This window comes from Dromiciops gliroides, chromosome 2 (assembly GCF_019393635.1).
Source record: "Dromiciops gliroides isolate mDroGli1 chromosome 2, mDroGli1.pri, whole genome shotgun sequence".
Taxonomy (NCBI): Eukaryota; Metazoa; Chordata; class Mammalia; order Microbiotheria; family Microbiotheriidae; genus Dromiciops; species Dromiciops gliroides.
Genome location: NC_057862.1, coordinates 316236787 through 316256691, shown reverse-complemented (window position 1 = coordinate 316256691; position 19905 = coordinate 316236787). Strand labels below are relative to the sequence as shown.

The following is a 19905-nucleotide window of genomic DNA, read 5'->3' as shown; positions in this document are numbered from 1 at the left end:
ATAAATATGAGTGATTAGGATATGGATTGAAATTTCTACTTACGCATGACATGTTTTATTTTAGACTTAACTTACATTGTATTGGCTCTGGCCTCCCTTGGGAGACACAATAGAGCCAGGAATGCTAAAGTAAGAGTATGTGGGCCTTTTTTTGAAAGTTGAGGCAACATGTTAGTCATTTAACAGAGGAAAACAAAGTCAAGAAGAAAATAAAACCATATGGCTCCAAACAAGGAGATAGGGAGCAATGAAAAATGAACTTATGGGCCAGGTGCCCATATTAGGTGGAGATAAGAGCCTTGTTTTTAAAGGGCCTGAGCACAGAGCCATGCTAGCGAAAATGCCTTAAAGAGGGTGATGATATCCATAGCTCGGCCCAGCAATGGAGATCCAAGTGAATTGATAAGACTCAAAATCTGTCTCCAGCCCTGCAAACTTTAAGCCTTTTCATTCCATTGTTGCTTTCCCCAGGGCCCTCAAATATGTCCCAATAATTCCCATCCTTTAAAAGCCTTCATTGGAGCCTACCCTCAAGCTATTATTCTATACCTTTCTCTTTTCACAAACAAACACTTAGAAAAAACCATTTACACTCCCTGGCTCCACTTCCACTTCTCTCATTCACTTTTCAATGGTGCCAATTTGGCTTCTGACCCCACTGCTCAACTGAAACTGCCATCTACAAGATTAACAATGCTCTCTTAATTGCTTATTCCCAGTGGCTTTGTTTTCAGCAGCATCCTTCTTGACCCCTCTGTGGCTTTTGACAATGTTAGCCACTCCCTCCCCCCAGATACTCTCTCATCAGTGGGTTTTCATGACACTGCTCTATTCAGCCTCTAGTAGCTACCTGTCTGATGCTGCCTTCTCTCTGTTGAATTATCATCCACTCCCTACCTTCCTAACATGGGTGTCTGCCAGAGATTTGTCAAGGACCGTCTTCTTTTTTCTCTATGCTGTTTTTTTTTTTTTTTTTTTGCTATCTCATCACCTTTCTTTGGTCCAATTACCATCCCTATGCATATAACTGCCAGATTTATAAATCCAGCCCTACTCTCTTCTAAACCTGTCAGGCCCACAGCATCATATGCTTATTGGACATTTCAATCTGGATGTGCTATAGGCATCTCCAATTCAATATGACCAAAATGGAACTTGTTATATTACCCCTTTAAATGCACCCATCTTTCAAACTTTTTTGGATTTTGTTGTGGGTAGCACTAACCTAGTCACCCAGGTTCACAACCTTGGAGTATTCATAGTCTTCCCTCTCCTCCATTCTTTAAGTAATTGCCAAGACTTGTAGATTTTACCCCACAACATTTCTCACATCCATTTCTACTCACATGGAGTGGAGGGCCCTCATTCAGGCCCTCACCACCTCCTGCCTGAATTATTATAACAGCCTTCTTATTTGGTAAGTGGTCGGGTGGCTGGGTGAATAGAGTAGCTAGGCCTAGAATCAAGATCTGAGTTCAAATGTGATTGTAGTCACTTATCAGCTGTGTTACCTTGGTCAAGTCATTCAGCCTCATCATTGGGAAATCTCATTATCTTGCAAGATTGAATCTGCCTCATTACCCATTTCTCATCAGTATCCTCTGCCCTTCTGATTGGATTTTCTGACTGGAGTACTGGGCCATGGACTCGATGGCATCTATTTAAGGACAGGGGTCAGCACAGTCTTCTCCCCATTTCCCAATAGCTATACTGGTTTTAGACTTCTCCATCATGCCTCCTCTTCCCCCCTTTTCAGCTTCCTTTTGCGTACTGCCTTCCCCCATTAGACCGTAAGCTTCTTGATGGCAGGGACTGTCTTTGTTTTTATTTCTATTTGTATCCTCAGTTCTCAACATAGTGCCTGACACATAGTGTGTGCTTAAGAAATGCAGTAGGCCTCCTAGTCAATAAAAGGATGAGAAAAGCAGTACTGGGGTATAATGTTAAAAATGACAGAATGACATCTATTTGAATTCAGGGCAAACTGTTCAACATCACAGTAATACAAGTCTCTGCTCCAACCACTTTTACTAAAGAGGCCAGAGTTGATCAGTTCTATGAAGTTCTACAACATCACCTAGAAATAATACCCAAAAAAGGACGTCATATTCATCATAGGGGATTGAAATGCTAAAGGAGGAGATCAAAAAATAATTGGAATAACAGGTAAGTTTGGCTTTGGAGTATAAAATGAAAAACTTCCTTACCCTGCCTTCAGGAGCAGGGGAAGTTATTGACTGACTAACCTCTGTGTGCCTCAGTTTCCCCAGCTATAAAAATCCACCTCCCAGGGTTGTAAGCATCAAACTGTAAAATGGTTGGCACAGTGTCTGGTACATAGTAGGCACCTAACAAATGCTTGTTTACTTCCACCTGCTCTCCCTGCTTCAGATCTCTTTCCTCCTCAATCCATTTTCTACACAAAACTGCTAATATAATTTTCTTACGGTACAAGTCTGATTAAATCATTTCCCCTGCTTTTTAGGAACCATTAGTAACTTCCCACTGTTCTTAGGATAAAAAACTTGATGGCTTTTTGGTATTTACCTCCCAACCACACTTCTGAGTTTATTGTACATTCTTTCCCTTCAGACATTTTGATTCTAAGCAAATATTCCTTCCCATAATTCCCTGAACTCAGCATTCCAATCTCCTATCTCAGTGCCTTTTGTGCAAACTGTCCCCTCCCCCTAGCCCCCATGCCCTTCATTGATGAAACTCTCTCCCTCTTCTTCAAATTATCATGTATATATTTAACTGTTTATTATATGTGGTATCTCTCTAGTAGTACTTGAAAGCTCCTGAAGGCAGGGGAAGTTTTTCATTTTGTACTCCAAGGCCAAACTTACCTGTTATTCCAATCAATCAATCAATCAATCATTTATTTATTCATTCATTTATTTGTTTGTTTGCTTGTTTATTTTAGTGGGGCAATGAGGGTTAAGTGACTTACCCAGGGTCACACAGCTAGTAAGTTTCAAGTGTCTGAGGCTGGATTTGAACTCAGATACTCCTGAATCCAGGGCCGGTGCTTTATCCACTGCTCCACCTAGCTGCCCCCTCCAATTATTTTTTGATCTCCTACTTTAGCATTTCAATCCCCTATGATGAACGTGATATCTTTTGGGGGGTATTATTTTTAGATGACGTTGTAGGTCTTCATAGAACTGATCAACTCTGGCCTCCTTAGTAAAAGTGGTTTGAGCATAGACTTGAATTACTGTGATGTTGAACCGGTTTGCCTTGGATTCAAATAGATATCCTTCTGTCATTTTTTTTTTTTTTTTTTAGTGAGGCAATTGGGGTTAAGTGACTTGCCCAGGGTCACACAGCTAGTAAGTGTTACGCATCTGAGGCTGGATTTGAACTCAGGTACTCCTGACTCCAGGGCTAGTGCTCTATCCACTGTGCCACCTAGCTGCCCCCCTTCTGTCATTTTTAACATTATACCCCAGTACTGCTTTTCTCACCCTTTTATTGACTAGGAGGGCTATGGCATTTCTTCAAATGGATTCTTGCCCCCAGTAGTATATGTAATGATCACCTGAATTAAATCCACACATTCTCATCCATTTAAGTTCACTTATACCCAAGATATCAATTTTTAATCTTTCTGTCACCTGCTTGACTACATCCAGCTTACTTTGGTTAGTGCACCAGTCCTTATATAGAAGTTATTTACTCCTGTCTATAAAAAGCAGCATCATAGTTTGAATGGGGCCTGCCGCACCCAATTGCTTGCTGCTTTGGTGTGCTAAATAAAATACCCTTACCTTTCTTTTCCTGAGTTTGCCTCCAAGATTTCTTTTAATGGGGCTAAATGATGTACACTTTTTCTTAACAGATTTGGAAATATGAAGCTAGTTTTGTAGTTTCATAGAGCCTAGAATTTCCTTCTAGGAACCATATTTAAATAACTGCCACCTGGTGAATGGTGGTGCCTTGGGTTGTTACATTTTAGATATGCCTAGTGACTCCTGGATACTTAGCATAATGTTCATTGTGACAATCATTGGTTCTTTCAGGGGTATCTGGAGCCAACTAGAACCAGTGTCCATTGTTTGCCCATCATAAAATTTCAGTGTGAGCATTTATTTATACCTCAAAGGTGAGCAAGCTATAAATCAGCACTTAGTTTTATCATTTTGTTAATTTCAAGGCTTAAGAAAGCTATGGAGAAAATGTTAACAATGCCGATTATATGTGAGCATACATTTAATCAGAAAGTAGATAAGTAAACATTTCCCAAGCATAACTCTGCTCCTCTCCCAAGACAACCAGCCTCAGCCTTGTTTCAAGGACAATCCCACCAGTCAATGATGTTTTTTTTTAGAAAAAAACAAAATTCTCTTAAAATAACATTATAAACCCTCACTCTCTAGTTATTGCCAATAGCCTTAATAGATTCCCCTGTTCCACCCCATCCCCTTACCTTGAGGAAAGTCAGACAGTCTTGGTTCTCACTTTTGTCCTTATCTCTCAAGTCAAAGTTGTAAAGAGCCCGACAGAGTGGGGGAGGTTGTGGAAGCTGCTTAATGACCTCTACTGAACTGGTGGGGAAGATCCCACTGATGCCATTGATCTCTCCTTGGTACCAGTTCTCATCAAGCTGTCTTCGAAGGAGGATGATATCTCCCTTGTTGAACCTCAGGTCGCTTGGGTTCTGCCCTCTGTAATTGCATAGGGCTTTTGCTCTTGGCACCTGTGAGGAGGCAAAGTGGAAAATTCTTCATCTGACTCCAAAAAAAAGAGAGAGAGGTAGCATGATGAGATGACATGCACTTGGATCTGACAATGTTCTAGTTTTGACGGACTTCAATCAACTGTGTGACCTTGGATAAGTCACCTAACTCCTCTTTGTCAGCTTTCCCCATCACTAAAATGAAGATAATTATATAGCTTACCTTCCTCACAGGTTGCTATGAGGAAGAACTGAAATAATAGATATAGAAGTACTTTGAAAAAAATGTGTATTACTATATTCTATTATTTAACTTTGTTTTTTTTTTCTGCATGAATGACTGTTTTAACCACTGTGAAGCCTGAGTCAAATGTCCATCACTCAAAATAATCTATCAATTCAATCACAGGTTTTTGTTTGTTTTTTGTGAGGCAATGAAGGTTAAGTGACTTGCCCCAGGGTCACACATCTAGTAAGTGTCAAGTGTCTGAAGCCAGATTTGAACTCAGGTCCTCCTGAATCCAGGGCTGGTGCTTTATCCACTGTGTCACCTAGCTGCCCCCATCAATCACAGTTTTTTTAAGTTGATTTTTTTTCTATTGAGAGATAATAAACTCCCAATACAGTTTACAGACTTTTTGACTAAGTTTGACAACCCAAATGGAGTTTCATAGAGATCTCTCCAGTGTAAGGGGTAAATTTATTTTATTTTATGTCATCTTTCTTATTTTACTTCTATTTTCCTGACTGGGATGATGAAACAGTCTGATTTCATGCCAGATAGCCTGGCTGCTCATGAGAGAAGTGTTGAAGGTACTGACTGAACTCTTCCAAAGATCTCATGAATCTGCCATGATGATTTCAAAAGGAATTCTGAACAACTCTCTGTGGCTTAGGGATATAGAAAAACTTGAAAATTCACTTTGCAGATTGGATTAGGTAGTCACACTTTTATATCAAATAACCTCCTGGAGAAAGAATGACAGCTAGAGAGAGCACAGGCAGTGAAAGAGTGAAGGAGCTGGGAGTAGAGGGAATGGAAGCGCTGGAAGGAATCAAGAAGAGTAAACCAAGTTGAGCCGGTTCTGCCATCCATGCGCGCAGCCAGCTATCCTGAGAAGCTGTTCCTTACCCTGGAAAGCTGTGGACACAGGCAGAAATGAGAGCAGGGGATTTCCAAGGGCTGAGGCAAATCTTCAAAAGTGACTGGAGGGAGCAAGGACTGTTAAAGGAACTGGTGTAGAATCATCACTTTAGTAGCTGCCTTGTGCTCTTTTCTTTGTCTTTGCAGTGTTTAAAATTCATTCATTCACTTACTAATTCATTTGTTCATGCATTCAGCAAACATTTATTCATAAGCCTCTACTATGTGTGAGCAGTTGGGTGGCCCATTGGATAGAACGTTGGGCCTGGAGTCAGGAAGTCCTGAGTTCAATCAAATCCAGTCGCAGATACTTACTAGCTATGTGACCCTGGGCAAGTCACTTCATCTCTGTTTGCCTCCTTTCCTCATCTGTTAAATGAGCTGGAGAAGGAAATGGCAAACTGCTCTGGTATCTTTGCCAAGAAAACCCCATAGACTACTAGTATTGGCGTGCTACATTCCATAGGGTTATGAAGAGTCAGACATGACTGAACAACAATGTATGCATCATCAACCTGGTGCCAGGGAAGATAGAAGCTGGGACATAAACACAGTCCCTAACCTTAGGGAACTTACCATCAAGTAGGGAGATAAGACTAACAGAAACAACTTTAATAGATGTTAGCCAATAAGTATATAGGAGGAGTATGAAACAAAGTGCTTTATGAGATTTGAGAAGCAAGGTGGAAGCTGATGTGGCAATCATATTAATCTGAACAAAACAGGAAGGTTTTTTCCCTTTAGTTGTTTGTCTCAAGGCTGGCCTAGGATCTGGTGAAGGCTGCCATCACAGCAGAGAGAATGCTAGCCTGGGAGTCATGGGATAATAAATCTAGAGATCATCAAGTCCAACCCCCTTACTTGACACAGTAGGAAAATGAGGCCGAGAAAGGAGGACTTGTCCAAGGTCACACAGAAGGCCTAGATTCAAATCCTGTCCCAGACATTTACTAGCTTATGAGCCAGTAGGTCACTTGAACTCCTTTCAGACTTTGTTTTCTCATCTGTAAAATGGGGGTAATAACAGCACGGACCTCCCAATATAGACTCAAATCAGATTACATAGATAAGGTACTTTATAAACCTTAAGGTCCTATGTAAATGCTATTATGACTGACCTCTCTAAGCCTCAGTTTCCTCATCTGTAAAATGAGATAATAACACCAGGAGTACCTATCTCACAGGTTGTTGCAGAAGCTCCAATGAGATAATAATACTAAAGAGCTAGGGTTTAAGACTTGCAATGTGCTTTATACATTATCTCATCTGATAATAGAAATGTCTATGAAATGGCATACAGATAATAGTTAATATCATCTCCCACCTTAGGGGTACTTAGTCAAAAAGGAATCACAGGGGGCAGCTAGGTGGCACAGTGGATAGAGTACTGGCCCTGGATTCAGGAGGACCTGAGTTCAAATCTGGCCTCAGACACTTGTGACACTTACTAGCTGTGTGATCTTGGGCAAGTCACTTAACCCTCATTGCCCCACCAAAAAAAAAAAAAGGAGTCACAAAATAGGTGCTTAATAAATGCATATGGAATAAACTATGCAGTTGCATTTGGCCTTCTCCCACCCAAATCCCAATGCCAGAATGGAGTTCTAAGAGCATGTGGAGGGGAAAGCCAGGGAGGCTCTTTTCCTTTCCCATTCTGAAAATGATTGCAAGTGCAGGTGGCACACGTGGTTTAATGACTGCTGAGCAATTACACCTCCAACTTAAATTTCAGAAAATGTTTAAGATTCTTTGAAGACGCTTGAACTTTGAAATCCCCAGGTAGAATTAATAGCAATCCCACCTCCAACTGCAGCTGCCACCTCCACTCCTCTCCCACCCCCTCCTCAATACGGAGTTGTGTTAAATGACTTTCTGGCTGCTATTTTTAATGTGAAAATCCTATTCATCGGCTCAAGCATCATTTTGGGCAGTCTCTCCCCTGGGCCACTCGAGCCCATCCTCATTCTTGCCATGATACTTTCTTTCTCAGGCTGCGGAGAGAAATCAGGGCATGAAACGAAAACCACTTAACGTGGCTTTTCATCACAAACTTCATCCAGGGCTGTGCCTTGTAATGGAAATGCATCTCTGGAGCCCTGACAATTTGTTCTCCTTGCTGTTGAGACTATTAGCATGAATTATTTAACTTCAAGGCCCTCAAATAAAAGTCAAACACCGAAGAGACTCAGATGGCTAATTCCATCCCAGCCTAAATGGTTCCTCTAGGGGAAATGGCTCAAAGACCCCAATAAACTATCACCTGATGTATTGTTGGTAACTTTTTTTTTAATCATCTGTAATTGTTTTCTCTTGCCCCCTACCGTGAAGCTGCCCAGTCAGAGAGCCACCAAATTGCCTTCCCAACATTCTTCACACATGGCGGCTGTCCAAACTGAAGTTTAATGTGTGTCTCAAATGGAAGTGACATTCTTTGCTGGGGCTATAACCAGTAATGATTTAGTGATGAATTTGTTCAGTGGCTTCTGGTTCCTACCTAATTTGCTCACCTGGAGAGGATGAGGAGGTATCAATGAGGATGGCATACTTGGGTTTTTTCTTGCCTGCTTTTACAGTATGGCAGAACTCTGGGTGTGGAATATTACATATGACATGAGACATGGTTAATATTTGGGCTGGTTTTTCTGAACTGCTTTTTTCTTTTTGAATCTTTGTTACAAGGGATGGTGCACTGGGTAAGGGAGGGGAGAGGGATATATTAAAAAATGAAGGTGATGTAAAAATAAAACATTAAGGAAAGAAGAAAATTGTGTTGATGAATGCATAGAAACAATTATCTATGCCTCTTCATATAGGAAAGATGCCACCACCTTCTGGTGTGGTATTTCCACTTGGAATGCCTTGAGTTATTAACTTGATTGTTGTTGTTCAGTCATGTTTGACTCTTGTAACGATTGGAATGACGCCACCTGCTGGAGACTTAACTGTAGAAGAGTTCTGCCCATGAAGCGAAGGTCTTTGAGGGCAAGACCAGGAGTCAGGAAGTGACGCGGGCTAGTGGGAGGAGGAAGGAAGAGACTGGCGCTCGCTCTCGGGCTCTTGCCTCTGGACTCTGGCGGAGAAGGGAGCTAGAAATGTGCTCTCCCTTTAATAGATAGGAATCTAGGCCTTTTTCTCTCTCTTTACCAAATTCTTATTCTCCTTAATAAATGCTTAAAAGTCTAACTCTTGCTAAAGCTTATAATTTATTGGCGACCACTCATTAGATATTTTAGACAGTTTAGCTAGAATTTTAGCCTTAACACTCTTCATGACCCCTTGGACCACAGCACACCAATACTGTCCATGGGGTTTTCTTGACAAAGATACTGTGATGCTTTGCCAATTCCTTCTCTAGTGGATTAAGGCAAACAGAGGTGAAGTCTCTTGCCCAGGGTCACCCAGCTAGTATGTATCTAAGGCTGGATTTGAACTCAGGTCTTCTTGACTCCAGGCTCAGCATTCTATCTACTGAGCCACCTCACCTAGCTGCCTATATTAACTTGGTACAATCATATCTTCCAATGAGGAACTATGAGTAGAAAAAACAAACTTCATGTGGAAAGGTAAGCTATATAAAAAGTTTAAGGTATATTGTATGAAAGAAGTACAAGAAATTCACACTATTAGTAGATTATCTATGTATATATTACATTCGCACCCCACCCCTGATTAGAATGGGAATTCTTTGAAGGCTGAAATTGTCTTTTGTTTTGTCTCTATGTCCCCAGTGCCTAGATTAGTGCCAAACAATATTTTTTAACCTAGACCTGTGATTTTTTTGATGTTAGGATCTCCTGGCAAGGAAAATCTCTCCACTCTTCAGATTAGTCATTGTTCTGCAACTTACAGTCACATAGTACTGCCTAAGGGTCACACGGTATGTATAAATCGGATATGACCCTAGGTAGTCCTGACTACAAGGCAGCCTCTCCACTGTTCCAATGTTTCTTCTCACCACAGGGGTTTCTACACAGTAAGTGTGTAATCAGTGGCTATTGTTGCATGGCTCTCAGAAGAGGCTAAGCAAGGCCTGTCTGGAAGTGACTAACAATGGTGGCTCAACTTCCACATTAGGACCAGAGTTGGAAGGGACCTTAGAGGTCATCTAGTCTGACCTCCCCTCATTTTACAGATGGAGAAACTGAGGCCCAGGGAGGTTGAGTGACTTGCCGATGGCTATACAAGTAGTAAGTAATGGAGTCAGGATTCAAACCTAGGTCCTCCAGTGGCTAGATGGTGTAATGAATAGAACACTGGGCTTGGAATCAGGAAGATTCATCTTCATAAGTTCAAATCTGGCCTCAGATATTTGTTATCTGTGACCCTGGACAAGTCACTTAGCCCGGTTTGCCTCAGTTTCCTCATCTGTAAAATGAGCTGGAGAAGGAAATGGCGAACTACTCCACTATCTTTGCCAAGGAAACCCCAAAGTGGGGTCATGAAGAGTCCAATAAGAATGAAAGCTCAGAACAACCACCACCTCCAACTCCAAAACTAGCTCTTTTTTTCCCTTATACCAAACTACCCCTCCTAAGCTAATTTACAATCTGGAAGGGTAGAAAAATGGTACATTGCTTGAAGAGAGAAGGAATGGGTGGGTAAAGTAAATGTAAAAAATATATATCCCTTTTGGCACAGGGAGAAAGGCCTGAGCTCTGTTGAGAGCCTGCCTTGATAATGAACATAGGCGAGGTCTTCACAATGATAATAACAATAGCTAGCATTTACATTGCACTTTAAGGCTTACAAAGTGCTTTACAAATATTATTTCACTTGACCTTAAAAACAACTCCAGGGAGGGTCTTGTGTGGGCTGATGATGAGTGAGATGAGCAGAACCAGAAGAACATTGTACACAGTATCATCAACATTGAGTGTTGATCTACTGTGATGGACTATATTCTTCTCACCAATGCAGTGGTACAGAAGAGTTCCAGGGAACTCATGATAGAAGAGGATCTCCAAATCCAGGAAAAAAAAAAAAGAACTGTGGAGTATAGATGCTGAATGAACCATACTATTTCTTTTGTTTTTGGTGCTGATGTTTTTCTATTTTGAGGTTTTTGGTCATTACTCTGATTTTTCTCTTATAACATGACTAATGCAGAAATATGTTTAATGTTATTATGTGTGTATATATGTATATATATGTGTGTGTATATATATATATAAAACCTATGTCAGATTACCTGCCGTCTAGGGGAGAGGGGAGGGAGGGAGAAAAATCTGAAATTGGAAAGCTTGTATAAACAAAAGTTGAGAACTATGTTTACATGTAATGGGAAAAAAATACTTTATTAATTAAAAAAAAAAACAACTCCAGGGGATATGTACCACTATTAACCCTATTCTACAGATGAGAAAATTGAGGCAGAGGCAAAATGACTTCCCCAGGGTCACACAGCAAGGATGCAGGTCTGAGACTAGATTTAAAATCAAGTCTTTTTCACTCCAGGTTCAGTACTCTACCCCTTCTGCACTACCTAGCTGCCTCTTCACCATTTACTTACTTCCCAACACCTTAAGAGACACTTAAAAGGAAAAGGATGGCTTGATTTTTCTCATCTTTCGGTCAAAAACCAAAACTAGTGTTCTCAATCAACTGATTACCTATTGAATTTGTCATAAGGGTGGCTAGAAGAGGAATCTATGAAGGAATTAATTATTCTTTTCTTCCCTGAGACCATCTAGAAATATTGGGAGGTGGCTCTCCACAGTCTACATTCAAGCCAAATTGGCCAACTTGTTTTCTAACTCAGCATTCCATCTCCCCATCTTTATGCCTTTAATGGATTGTACTCAGGCCTGGTATTCATTCTTTCCTCACTACTTTGTCTTAGACTACCCAGTTTCCTTTAAAGTTCACTTGAGCCATGTTCTATGGGAAGCCTTTCCTCAATAGGGCTCTCCCTAAATTATTGTGGGGCTGTTTAAATGTTGTTTTTCTCCTCCCATCTCTCTAACCCCCCCCCCTTGTAAACTCCTTGGGGACAGAATTTTTTTTTGGGGGGGGGGCTTGACTTTGAATTCTCAGCTTCTAGCATAATGACTTGCAAATAGGCACTTAATAAATCTTTGTTGGATTCTATGAGAAAAGAATGAACAAATGGTGAAGAAAAAAAGACAAAAGAAAACCAATAGGGTTAGACATGATGCCTTGGGGACATTATTATATAAGGACCTGAAGAAAAGTAGAGCAACACAGTCTCCATTATTACTATTTCATCTTACTGAGGGAAAACTAAGGTAAATGACCACACAACCATCCAACTTTGACTGCTGAGTGACTTTGCCTCTCCTTTTGACAGTCATATTAGAATAGACTTCTCAGTGGACTCCAAGCAAAGCAATATGCCAGTGGTATGTTCGAAAGTGCTGATGGCCCAGACCAGGCTGCATGTGTTTCCCTATTCTTCTGCCAAGGAGAGATGGGAGGTGGGAAGTGACAGTGCTCACTTAATACATCCAAGCTGAGCTGGCTACTCCAGTGAATCCCAAACTGCTTGCAGCAATAAACTTCAAAGAGGCTCATGTTACCATGGCTATTTAAGTAACCCCTGACTACTAAAGAGGCAGTGTGGAGTAGTGGATAGAGAGCTGTCCCAGAAGGCAGGCGGACATAGGTTTAACCCCTGCCTCTGACACACAGTGGCTGTATGATCCTGGGCAAATCATTTAAACTCCCTATGCTCTAGCAATTATCTGATTCTTAAATTACTGAGAAAGTGCTGACTTATACTAATAAACGGAATTTCCTCACTCTATATCATTTTTAGGACATGGGGTGTCCCAAAAGTCTTAGCATACCTTTATGATCTAATAGTTTAAATCTGTACCAAGACTTTTGCAAGTGTATAAGTAATTCCCTAACAATGAAATCCGAAGTATCATCTCTATCTGTAAGGCACTTGATAGTGGAAATTTCTGCATTTGGAGTATAGATATGAGATTTTTTATCTGTGGAATTCCTGTTATTCTCTGCTCATTTTTTTCCTATAAAGAATTTTACATTTCAAGGGTACTCAGGAGATCCAATGACTTTGCCTAATGACTAATATCAATTCTTCTTTATGTGGTTCTTTGATTATAATAATGATAATAGTAATAACATTTATGTGGTGGTTTAAGGATTGTAAAGCAATTTCCCATACATGACCTCATTTGATCATCACACCTCCATAAAACAGGAGCAAGGATTATCACTTCCTCCCCATCCATTTTTACAGACATGGAAAATGAAGATCAGATAGGTCAAGTGATTTGCCCAGGATAACACGCCCTGAAATAGTTTCTTATTTTGACATTGAAGTCAGTGTAGTAGATAATGGATTTGAAGTTGGCTGTGTCATGCAAGAGATGATCATTTTGTTGAACCAATTTTGGTCCAATTTACTTTTTGGGGTAAGTAACTTAGATAGCAGCAGGTTAAGTGAAAAAGTTTCAGTTTAGGTTTGTCTCAGTTGCCATGGTGGTAGTTGGGGTGGTGGTGAGGCGGGAATACACATTTGGTTTGCTCTACATGTGGTTCCTGACTTTAGTAGCTTAAAAGGCCCCAAATTTCCATCCCCCCAAGTTTCTAGTACTCTTTCTCAGCTTCCTATCTTGTTTTCCCTCTCCCTCTGAGTCTTTTCTCTATCCTTGTCCCTTTTCTTCTGGCTACTGGAAGATTAGTTTTGCCCCCTTGCTGGACTCATTTATTAAGTTTTTCTAGTGGCAGTGGGTTCTGCTGCTCCAGGAACTGTCTTATGACATTATTTGGAGGTTTTTTGGAGCGATCGTGTTGTGAGTTCTGAGAGCTTACTGCCTTTCCTCACCACCTTGGCTCTGCCCCGAAATCCCCTCTAGAGCCACTGGGAAGAGATTTATAGTAGATACTAGGAAAGTTCTGAAATACCATTGTTCTGGGCAGATGCTACTTTCCTCCACTCTTTGCATCATCTACAGGCATACACCATCCAGAGATTTATCACCTACTCTGGTCTTTCCCAATCACACCTTAGAGGTTATAACTATTCTCTTTGGTCTCTCATCCCTCCTTAGTGTCTTGTCTTCCTTTTACATTGGACCTGTTTTTCTCTCTTTCCTTTCTCTTCCATTCTGTCAGTGGGCAGAATCTCTGCTTCCCCTGGCAAGCCCAAGCATTTTCCCAAACTCACAAGGATATTGTTGCCTGACAGAGATAAGGAGGCACAAACAGACTATAGTTATAAAGAAGCTGCTCAGGGCCAAAGTAACTTCTTTTTGGCTCACCAATCAGTTCTTTTTTTTTTTTTAATCTGTTTTCTCCAAATTTCCCCCAGGGTGCCTTCATCTTCCATTCACATCAGAATAACCTCTGAAATAGGATAGGCATTGGAGGCCTGGAGATCTTAACAGGAGACATTGTAACCCCTTTGTTAGCCAAATCCCCGCCTTCTCTCTCTCTCCTCACTTCAAAGGGAGCCAGGTGGGCAGCAACATCTCCCAGGGGATGAGCAGATGGTATGTGGGTGGCCTGACTAACAATGGGTAAGGAACACCTCACCCAGCTTGGTTGGAAGCTGAACTACTATGAAGCACCTCTGATGCTTTCCAATTTTTCCAACTTCAATGTGAGTCTTCCCAATAGGCAGGGCATTTTGTAAACGGCATCCTCTTTTGTACATTTGGCATGGGAAATTAAGCCAAAGCTACCATGCGGAGTGACAAAAGACAAAAGCAAAATGCCTCCTTGAGGCGGCAAAACATCTCTGATTACATATAGGCGGTCTTCTTTCCATATTCTCCTTCTCCCTCTTCCAATTATTTGGAAGCTGCTTTTTCCCCTCCAGAAAGAAATAGTGAACAGTGTTGGTGGATGGGTGGGGAAAACTAGGAGTGAAAGTCAGTTTCTGAATGTGGGAAAGCAGCTGTCTCTGGAGCCACAGGCTATGTGGTAGAAAGAAAGACCAGATACACAGCTGTATCTTCAGTATGACAAGGTTATCTGAGAAGTTAAGATTTCCCACTGCTTGCTCTGTTCCTCTGGATAAGCAAAGTTATGGAGATGCTCCCTCAAATGAAGGGTAGGTAGGTGCATAATCAAGCATTCTATCAACACACATTAGTTAAGCACCTACTATGTGGTGCTGGGGATAGAAAGACAAAAATGAAATCGTGTCTGCTCTCAAGGAGTTTATATTTTATCTATCATAGCTCAAGTGGCTACCTTGGTGAGATGGCGACATTAAGTAATGTTATCTGATATTTGTATAGTCCTTTTAAACCATTATTTCATTTGACCCTCATGAAAGGTCTCCCAGGTAGGTAGTATGGCTATTAGAATACCATTTTATAAACTAGGAAAGGAGGCCCAGAGAGCTTAAATGACTCATCCAAATTCATCAAGTAGCTAAGTACCAAAACTGAAATTTGAACCCACATCTGTCTGATTCCAAATCTACTGCTGTTTCCATTGCATCACAGCTGCCATGAGAAACCTGGGGAGGTCATTGCATTTGCCTCACTATCTACCAGGAGACAGAGGTCCTTTCCATTGTAAGGGCTTATATTTAGAAGATTTTATGACAGTCTTGAAAGACTTGAAGCTTCATCATTGGGAGAGAGACAAACCCAAGAACCTGTGAGCATCTCTTTAAAATCCACTCAGCTGTAAGAATGTGAAAGGGACCCTAGGATGAGGAAGAAGAAGAGGAGGAAGAGAAGCAGGAAGAGTAGGAGGAGAAAGGAGGAGTAAGAAAAAGAGAAAAGAAGAGGAGAAGGAGGAAGAGGAGAGGGAGGAGAAGATAAACTCATGCTAATATAGCACCTGAAAGATTCATAAAACACTTTCCTCACAAAACAGCCTGGAGTAGGCAGCAAAATTATTGTTATCAGTTAACAGAGGAAACTGAGGTATCGAGTAATTAAGTGGCTTGGTCATGGACTTATAGCTCCCAAGTGTCAAGAGCCAGTTCAAATTTGGACTCAGACACATACTACCTGTGTGACCCTGGGCAAGTCACTTACCCCTTATTTGCCTCAGTTCCCCATCTGTAACATGTAGACACACTGGAGAAGGGAATGGTAAACCACTCCACTATCTTTGCCAAGAAAACATCAAACGAAATCACAAAGAGTTGGACGCAACGGAATGACTAAATAATAACTACAATTACAACTTCCTGACTTCAGGCCCAGTACTCTGCCCACTGTATCACTTAGAGGAAGAGAGGGGGATAAAATTAGTTATCTACCAAGTCTGACAATATATACGATGTTCCTATTCTATAGTTCCTTCGGAAAGAAAGGGAAAGGTGTAAATTTTCTTCTCATTTTCAGTCAAGCTTGAGCATCAGCATTACACAGAATTCAGATTTTATTGTTGCTCTATCTAAATAATTGTAGTCATGATATATATTGTTTTCTTGGCTTCCCTTACCTCACTTTGCATCAGTTCACATCATTTTTCTCATGCTTCTCTCTATTCATCATATTTACTTCTTACTGTGCTGTAATAGTCCATTCCATTCTTGTGTTACAATTCTCTAATCATTGAGCATCTATTTGTCTCTGTTACCACAAAAAATGCTACTGTAATTATTATGCTGTATAAAGGATCTCTTTAACTTTGGCTTCCTTTCGGTATAGGCTTAGCTATGGAATCTTTGGATCAAAGAGTGTAAAAAAATTATTAAATTATTAACTAGCTAATCTAGTCTGAAAAATTACATAACTGGACTTATATGAAAAATTATAAGTTTAGAAAAACTATAATTGGGCTGTAAGTCTTGCCGCAGTTGCCATTCAAATGTAAAAATATTTTAAATGACTAGGGCTAATTTGGGGGGACTAAACTGACTGGAGGACTAATCTGGGGACTTTTGACTAACTGGCTATCTGACTGCTATTAATTTAATATAGGCCATTTATAAAGTTCTACCACACTGCTCCACTCCCAAAATTGATACACAAAAGATTAAGAAGCCTCTTCCATTTTAACAGCAGAGGGTTTATTTATGAGATACAATTTAAAATTAAGAATACAGGGAAATAAAATGTACAACCTGACTGCATTCCGGAGCATCTCTTTCCACCTGCTGCGCCTGGAACTTTTTTAGCCTCCTCCTGCGTACCAACAGACCTTCTTCTAGCGTCCCCCTCACTGAAAAGCCCCCCTGCTCCGTATTGGCCTCTGTCCCTTCTTGCTCTTAGTTTTTTCTCTTTCCCCGTCTCTTTAGTGCTCCAGCCTTTCTGTTCTCTTAATCTTCGCTTTCTCCAACCTGTACCCTGTGCTGACCGCTTCTGTGCTCTCCACCACCTCTCGGTTTCTCTAACCTCCTGTACTGTCTCCTCCTCTCTTTACGTAGCTTCAGTCTCCTTAGCGTCCTTGTAACCCCTTTCTGTCCATTCCTCCCTTCCATGTCTAACTCTCCGGTTTATATATCTTCCTTCTCTCCACTCAAACCTCGGGGCTCCCTACACCCCCACACACCAAGCTCATCTGCCAGCAGTACTAGGGCTGTGGCTGGGGGGGAGGCCGCTTGAATGTCCCATGTGTACCACACCCAGTGCTCCAGGGGCCTGTGCCCCTTGCTGTGCGCCCAGGGACCTCTGCATGGGCTACACCAGAGGCTGGCCTGGACGAGCCAGGTATCTCTTGGATAGATCTGCTCAAGGTGGAGGGAGCTGGGGATTTTCCCCCCAGCCATCTGACCTGGCCTCTCATACAGCCCACGGGGCTTTTTTGGCTCAGCTGAAGCGGAGGTGGTGGTGGGAGGCACCAACCCCTCCCACACAGAGAAGAAAAACCTGAGGGCCTAAGGCTTTCTTTTTTTTTTTTTTTTTTTAGTGACGCAATTGGGGTTAAGTGATTTGCCCAGGGTCACACAGCTAGTAAGTATTAAGTGTCTGAGGCCAGATTTGAACTCAGGTACTCCTGACTCTAGGGCCGGTGCTCTATCCACTGTGCCACCTAGCTGCCCCAGGCCTAAGGCTTTCTAAACTCATCCCAAAGGTAGGGTCCCCAAATCAAAATAAATTTCCACAAGGGCAATGACATTTTATAGTCACTTTCCAAATGTACTTTAAAATTTTAAAAAATATTTTTTTCCCAATTACATGCAAAAATAATTTTTAACCTTTGTTTATTTTTTATTTTTTTGCGGGGCAATGAGGGTTAAGTGACTTGTCCATGGTCACACACCTAGTGTCAAGTGTCTGAGGCTGGCTTTGAACTCAGGTCCTCCTGAATCCAGGGCCAGTGCTTCATCCACTGCGCCACTTAGCTGCCTCCTTTGTTTTATTTTTTTAACAATTGTGAATTCCAAATTGTCTTCCATTCTCCTTTCCATCCGCTCTCACTGACATGGCAAGCAATTTAATAAAGGTTATACATGTGAAGTCATACAAAACATATTTCCATATTAGTCATGTTGTGAAAGAAAAGACAGACCAAAAAGAAGACGAAGAAGACGAAGAAGAAGAAGAAGAAGAAGAAGAAGAAGAAGAAGAAGAAGAAGAAGAAGAAGAAGAAGAAGAAAGTCTTTAACCTCTATCTAGATTCTATCAGTTCTTTCTTTGGAGGTGGATAACATTTTTCATCCTAAGTCCTTCAGAACTGTCTTGGGTCTTTGTATTGCTGAGAATGGTGAAAGTCATTTACAGTTGATCATTGTACAACATTGCTGTTACTGTGGACAATGTTCTCCTGGTTCTGCTTACTTCACTTTGTACCAGTTCATGTAGGTCTTTATAGGTTTTTCTGAAAGTATCCTGCTTATTATTTCTTATAGCACAATAGTATTTCATCAGAATTATAGCCATTCCCCAATTGATAGGCATCCTTTCGATTTCCAATTTTTTGCCACCACAAAAATAGCTGCTATAAATATTTTTGTACATATAGATCCTTTTCCTTCTTTTGGATCTCTTTGGGATACAGACCTAGTAGCATTATTTCTGAGTCAAAGTGTATGCACAGTTTTATAGCCCTTTGGAAATAATTCCAAATTGCTCTCCAGAATGGTTGGATCAGTTCACAACTTCACCAACAGTGCATTAATGTCCCAGTTTTCCCATATCCCTTCCAACATTGTCATTTTCCTTTCCTGTCACATTAACTAATCTAATAGGTATGAGGTGGTACCTCAGAGTTGTTTTAATTTCCTAGCATACTTTTAAATTGCTTTCTAGAATGGTTATACCAATTCATAGCTTCACCAACAATGTCTTAAGATGATCAATATCTTTCTACTCTGATCCCACCTTAAAGAATATAGTATTGCAGGTTTTCTTCACACTTCCCTTTTTTAATGCCTCCATAAACATGTTTTTCATTCAATCATGTGGAGACAGGAGGTAAAATGGGTGTGGGTGTGGGGGATGGGAAAGAGAATTAAGGAGTTTCTTTTTCCATATTTTCAGAAGGGGGATGGTGTGTTAACACAAGCTAAAGAGATTTCCCTTTCAGCACCTGCTGATTGCAGTAGCTCCAATCTGGTTTTGGTGTGTATTTGCCGTTATTGAAACTCGTTGTTGGCATGCCTGTGCGATTTATCTTACAGCAGTTGGGGATGGATCAGATCCTCAATTTAGCGAGCTAGTATACACTTTCCTCCTCCCAGGAGCTCTAGTTTTTTCTTTCATTCTTCAGGAGCTGCTTTCATGGGCTTTTCTCATTTCTGTCATTTTGAATATGTGTGTCAATGCTTGTTAATATTACAGAAAATTTTCTATGATGTTGCTGTGAGTGAGGCTTCCTTGCTTATTGCTCTCTTGGATTAATTCTCTTATTGGCAGAATGCCCACTCTGTCACTTTTCCCTTCAGGCACACCCTTCCTTATATTTCTTTCTTTCGGAGAAGGGAACCCCGCTCGGGGAAGGGCAGACGGAGAAGAAGGGGCGGACTCCGAGCGGCAGTGACGCAAGATGGCGGCGACCACGGGCTCGGGTGGACCCAAGAGCCATATCCGTACTAGCAAAATGGCAGAATTCATATAGCATCAAAGTAGTTCTGCAAGAACTTCGACGTCTAATGATGTCTAAAGAAAACATGAAGCTTCCTCAGCTGCCTGAAGGACAATGTTACAGCAATTAATAAAAAAAAAAAAATCTCCCCCTT

General features: G+C 41.1%; 1 protein-coding gene across 3 annotated transcripts in view; it reads right to left on the bottom strand.

Annotated features, from left to right (window-relative positions):
• Window positions 1–19905, bottom strand: part of SH3RF2 (SH3 domain containing ring finger 2) — a 170564-nt gene that overhangs the window by 103995 nt on the left and 46664 nt on the right. For all 3 annotated transcript variants that reach the window (XM_043980358.1, XM_043980357.1, XM_043980356.1), the window contains one exon: window positions 4433–4702. In XM_043980358.1, the coding sequence (XP_043836293.1) occupies window positions 4433–4702 (270 nt within the window). The remainder of the gene's footprint in view (window positions 1–4432; window positions 4703–19905) is intronic.